We start from the raw sequence: 5312 nt of genomic DNA on the forward strand, positions 1-5312 counted from the left end.
CCAGACAGCAGGGTCGAGGAGCAAAGCTTAGTGCGGCCGCCACCTAAAGTTCGACCTCCACTATCCCGCCATCGACTGCGATGGATGTGCTCGAAGCACGCCACCGCCGACCTCGATGGTTGAGCTCCTCCTATCTCCTGCCGAAGACAGAGGATTGACCTCCTATGATGCCGCCACCGCCCATCGACCGAGGATTGACCTCTTATCTGGTAGCCGCTGCCTAGGCCGCCGCCATCTCTATATGCAGAGCGGCTGTTTTTTTTACGGATATCCGCAGAGCAGCTATTTACACGGTATCACTGTAACTCAATTATATGGATAGGGTAGTACATCACATACCATTATGTAACAGCAACCGTGTCTAATCTACGTTGTCTTCTCGCACGTTTTGGTGCATAAATCGTGTGTAACGTTGTAATACCTAAGACAAACGACATGTATAAAGAGCGTGCCGTATACAACATATAGTGCCATAAGTAGTTCCCGACCGTTAGCTTATCCCCACAGTTTCCCCGTTTCCCCCAAATCCCTACATAGCCTCCAAATTCCCTTGCGTGGCGCTAAAATTGGGGGAATGCAGATGTGTGGTGCTGATGGTTTCGGTGCAGCTGCTCCTGCTCGTATCGCCGCCACGACGGCGGTCGCCGCCGAGCACTTGCCTAAGGTCATCAGAAGGCAGGTGTACTATGGATCTGAATCGTCCTGTCAGGTTCCAATCTATCCCGATCTTTTTTAGCATGTCCAAAGTATAGCTCCTTGCTGAATCCGTCCTGAATGACCCCCCGCCCCCAGGAAAGCGATCTACCGCCGAATCCGGAGCATGACTCCAGACTCCCGCAACACGAGTTCGACTCCGAGTTTTGCGCCACCGAGAAGTACCAAAAGCTGAATTTTGTGCATGGGCACACTCCCGCTCGACGTGTATGCACGGAGGGATTCGACATTGGCAGGCAGTTTCTCAGTTGCCCCTTAGAGGTTAGTGCTAAGTTCATCATTTTACTTCAGTTAATGCCACCGCTCATCCTGAATATTATTTAACATTTGCAGGGATACGAGGCTTGTGCCTTTGTTAACTGGCTGGATGAAGAATGGCATGGCAGGGCTCGGAGTGTTACCACCAAGCTCGCAGAAGATAACATAAAGCTGAAGAAGAAACTGGCTGATCTGGAATGTACAATCAGTACGATGAAGCAAGAAAGAATCAGTCACAGGCAACAGATGAAAGCAAGAGACAAGAAGGAACTAGCATGTGTAGTTGTGGTTGTCGCATTAGCCATGTTCTATGCGCTGTTTGCAATGATGATTAGGGGTTTTGTTTGACAGTATTACTAAAGCACATCTAGATGTGCTCTAAGTAATGCACATTTAGGTCCTATGCCATTGATGTTATGCGAAGATTCGCGCAGATATTTTCCTTTGTCTTTTTTTCTTTTCCTTTGTAGTTTGATTAGTACTGGCTTTATCAATAAGAAGAGCTCAATGTATTGCTTACCAACCGTCCTACTCCATTCGTACCGGTACCGGTGCATAATCCCAAAACTCGTTCCTTCTTTTTGTCCTGAAAAAATAAACCAGCCAATAGGAGTCCTGCGCAACCCCGGGAATTTGGAGCGTCTGGGTACAAATAATTGCGGTTGGTTATATCAGCGGTTAGATAATACGTCAAACCCCGCTTCAATTGGCATTTCCTCTTCTCTGCATACCCCGCTTAAGTGTCCACCATCTTCATCGTCCCCAACAAGCCGTGCTACACACTGGCACATACTCTGCAGCCATGTCGAGCGACAGCGAGGATGACAGTTCGGCCAGCATCTGGCGCTCGATGATAGGTCAACGTCGGAATCATCCCGCTCGTCTTCCATGAGTCTGGCGTCGAGCCCAGACCTCGGTTATATCTGGATCATGGAAGGGACGCCGCCTCCGAAGTCTACAAACGACAACTAGATGGACGAGGAGCCGTCGGAGGATCTAGAAGAGGACGACGATGAGGAGGAGGAGGAATGGTCGAACAAGGAGGAGGAGGACGACGACGACAACAACGACGATGATGACGGCAGCGGCGATGAAAATCCAGCCGTCAGCGGCAAGAAGCATCCCCGCCAAGACGATGTCGTGGGGCCATCCAACAACAACAAGAAGAAGAAGGACTAAATTAAGCAGACTATACATATCTCTGTTTCCATTCGCTCATATTAATTTGTTATCTCTGTTTATCCTGTCAATCTCATCGCAGACGGTTAGTAATACATATTCGACAGAGATCTTCTACATTACCGCCCACAGGTTGGTTTGTTGAACGGTGTGCCCTAACAAGCACACAATTCACAAAAAAGACCATATGGGCTGTCTATAATGATCGCACACAATTCTGATTACCGACCTATTTGCGGGGTATCACACACATCTTGTTACGCCGAATCGTTTGTGTTCACCTCGATCATCGCAAACAGTTCATCGGACCGAACTGTATGCCGTATATCGCACACACATTGATATGGCTACCCATTTCTGTTGTTCTATCTAATCGCAAACAGTTCGTATGGATCAATCGTATGCCCAGCATCGCACACGCAACTAAAATCTGAACCGTGCTTGATGTGCCCGCCATCGCAAACGTTTTGCACCTTTTTTGACGGTTATTTTACACCATCGTTTGCGATTATTGCATCGCACACAGTTTCATCAAAGGGTCTCTGATCGTAGTGTCGCATTAGCAGCATCCTGCAATAGTGACATCACCATGTCGAGAGTCCGTTTGGCAAGTGACACGTATGACATCTACTTCACATACATAAAGGTGAATCGTCTCCTTTACACGTGTTCACTTGACCCCTTCGAGGATGGTATACTACTTGACACTTCTCCCGTGTGCATGCATAGGTATTGTCGGAGCTTCACGGATGTCGAGGAGGAGTGCAAGCACCAAGGAACGACTACACCGTCCATGAGGGAAGCGTGGAAGAGAAGACGGAAGAAAGGAGAGGAAGACGGAGCGGCTGCTGAGCTGGAGCCGGACATCCGGACGCCGAGCCGGATCATCCGGACGCCCACCCGGATCATCCGGGTAATCCCACAGCCACGGCACCCGAAGCTTGCAGAATCCACCCGGCGGAGCCGGATCATCCGGACGAGGACCCGGATCATTCGGACGATGCCCGGATCATCCGGCCTATGCCTGCGCGCATGACTCGGGCCGAGGCCCATGTACCTACTTCGCCCCCTCACTTACCCCTTTGTGGCTTGGACTATAAATAGACCTCCTCCTCCCCATTTTTAGGGTTAGCAATATGATAGCTCAGTTGTATGTGAGCTTTGTGCCTACCTTCTCCTCTTGAGAGAGAGAGACTACTCCATTGGAGGCCAAGACCTCCATCTAGGAGAAGATCCCGAGGGATTCAAGACCTCCTCATGGAGAAGATCCTACTAGGATTCAACCCCCCATCTCCTTTGGATTTGGGATGAACTCTACCTTATATCTTCCCCTTTGTTGTTCATGTACCTTGTGATCTTGTGTGTTTGATTGTCTAGTGGATGTGTGATTGGACTTGTTCTTGAGTGTTCCTCTCGTGATTTCTCTCCGTTCTTCCCCGTGTTCTTCGTGTTCCTCACGGGATCCGCTCCAATCGTGAAAGATCGGGCATCTAGGGTTCCACCCTACATCACTAGGGCACGAACTGGATCTCTTTGTGCGTCCTTGTACTCCGATTCTTGCACAAAGATCAATGCCTAGTTTCTTGAGATCAATCTGTCCACTGAAAAGTTCCTTTAGAATAGATTTGATGAAAAAAACTTAGGGTTAGGTTTCCGCCGAACTCATCTCAGATCGACCGATCTGAAGATTTCGGTCTCACCGATTTTGCTCAGGCCATTGCACATGTACTACTCGGTCTGACCGAAGTGTACTAATGGATGTGACCAAGTTCACTTTCTCTATGAAACCCTAGCATCTCGGAGTCACCGAACTGCATTTCGGTCTGACTAAAACTGCTTGTTTAGAGTCTGATTGTGCTTTGGTGTCACCGAGTTTGTCATATCGGTAGCTCCAAAATGCTTTCTGCAGAAAACTAAAATTAAGTTTTTGTCTCAATAGTTTTTTTCAAAGTAGTTGTGCTTTGTGATGCTCATCCACTCTACCTATACCTATCTATTCACAGGGTCGGTTTCAAAGATGTCAGAGGGCAGTGACAGTCAGAACAGGTCAGAGGAGCAGGTGAATCTTAGTGAGGGCACTAGTCCCTCAAGCAGCTATTATGATGGAAGCAGAAGCACACCAAGCAATTTGCCTAAGGCTGCTACTAGGCAAAGGAAGAAGAAAACCTCAGAATCTGAAGATGAGGGTTTTGTTGTTGATGAGGAAGTGACCTCAAAGAAGAAAGTGCTCAAGAAAGAGCAAGTTGCTGCTGCTGCCATCAAGCCTGGTATGCATAAGAAAGCTCCTGCCAAGAGAATCCCTATGTCAAAAGCCAGAGCCTCCACTCAAGAAACCATGGAGTTCACTCTTGAACCAAGAGAGGAAGAGGCTGCTGGAGGGAAGAAAAGAAAGGAAAGAGTCAAGAAGACTATGGCCAGAGTCATTGGCAGATCATCTATGATGAGAGAATCAGATGAAGATGAGGAGGAGGAAGAGGCAGCTGCACCACCTCAAAAGTCTCAGAAGCTCATGGGGGATGCAATAAAGTCTAGGGCTGCTCCATCAAAGCCCAAGACAGCTCCCAAGCCTCCACCTCAAGATCATGCCTCCAAGTCTACTGCACCCAAGAGATCCACCAGAAACATCCCTGCTGCTGAGAAGAACAAGGCCCGGTCCCTGAAGTTAAAGAGGATGAGGAGCAGCAAGTGCTCAAAACATTGAAGCCCAAGATTCCTGATCATAGTGATGATCATCCTGTTGCTGACAACATGAAGGAGAGAAAGGATGCATGTCTCAGACTGTGGAGACAGACTGATCCATATGCTATAAGGAGAAGAACTGATGTTGATTATCGCTTTCACACCAAAGAACAACAAGATTTCTAGGAGACAGTCTTGTTGGACAAGAACCTATTGTCTGTGACATGAAATGGGTTGACTGGAAGTACATTGATGAAAATGAGGATTACCTCCCAGGATTACATGAAAGTTTCAGAATGAACGGTGTTGACACTTTTGTTGGTCAAAAGTTGACAAAATGGAATGATGAAATGATTATGCAATTCTACTCCACTGCTCATTTGTATCCAGATGGCAAAATTGTCTGGATGACAAAAGGCACAAGGTAGCAATCTTCAATTGCTCAATGGGCCAAGTTGATCAATGCCCCCAAGGAAGATGAA

General features: G+C 47.8%; 1 protein-coding gene across 1 annotated transcript; it reads left to right on the forward strand.

Annotated features, from left to right (window-relative positions):
• The first annotated feature begins 4168 nt into the window (after positions 1-4168).
• On the forward strand, positions 4169-4852 carry LOC109768606 (uncharacterized). The gene has a single exon (XM_020327358.1). It carries the CDS (start codon positions 4169-4171, stop codon positions 4850-4852), a length of 684 nt encoding a protein of 227 aa, XP_020182947.1.
• Positions 4853-5312: the final 460 nt, after the last annotated feature.

The sequence above is a fragment of the Aegilops tauschii genome, chromosome 3 (assembly GCF_002575655.3).
Source record: "Aegilops tauschii subsp. strangulata cultivar AL8/78 chromosome 3, Aet v6.0, whole genome shotgun sequence".
NCBI classification, from domain to species: Eukaryota; Viridiplantae; Streptophyta; class Magnoliopsida; order Poales; family Poaceae; genus Aegilops; species Aegilops tauschii.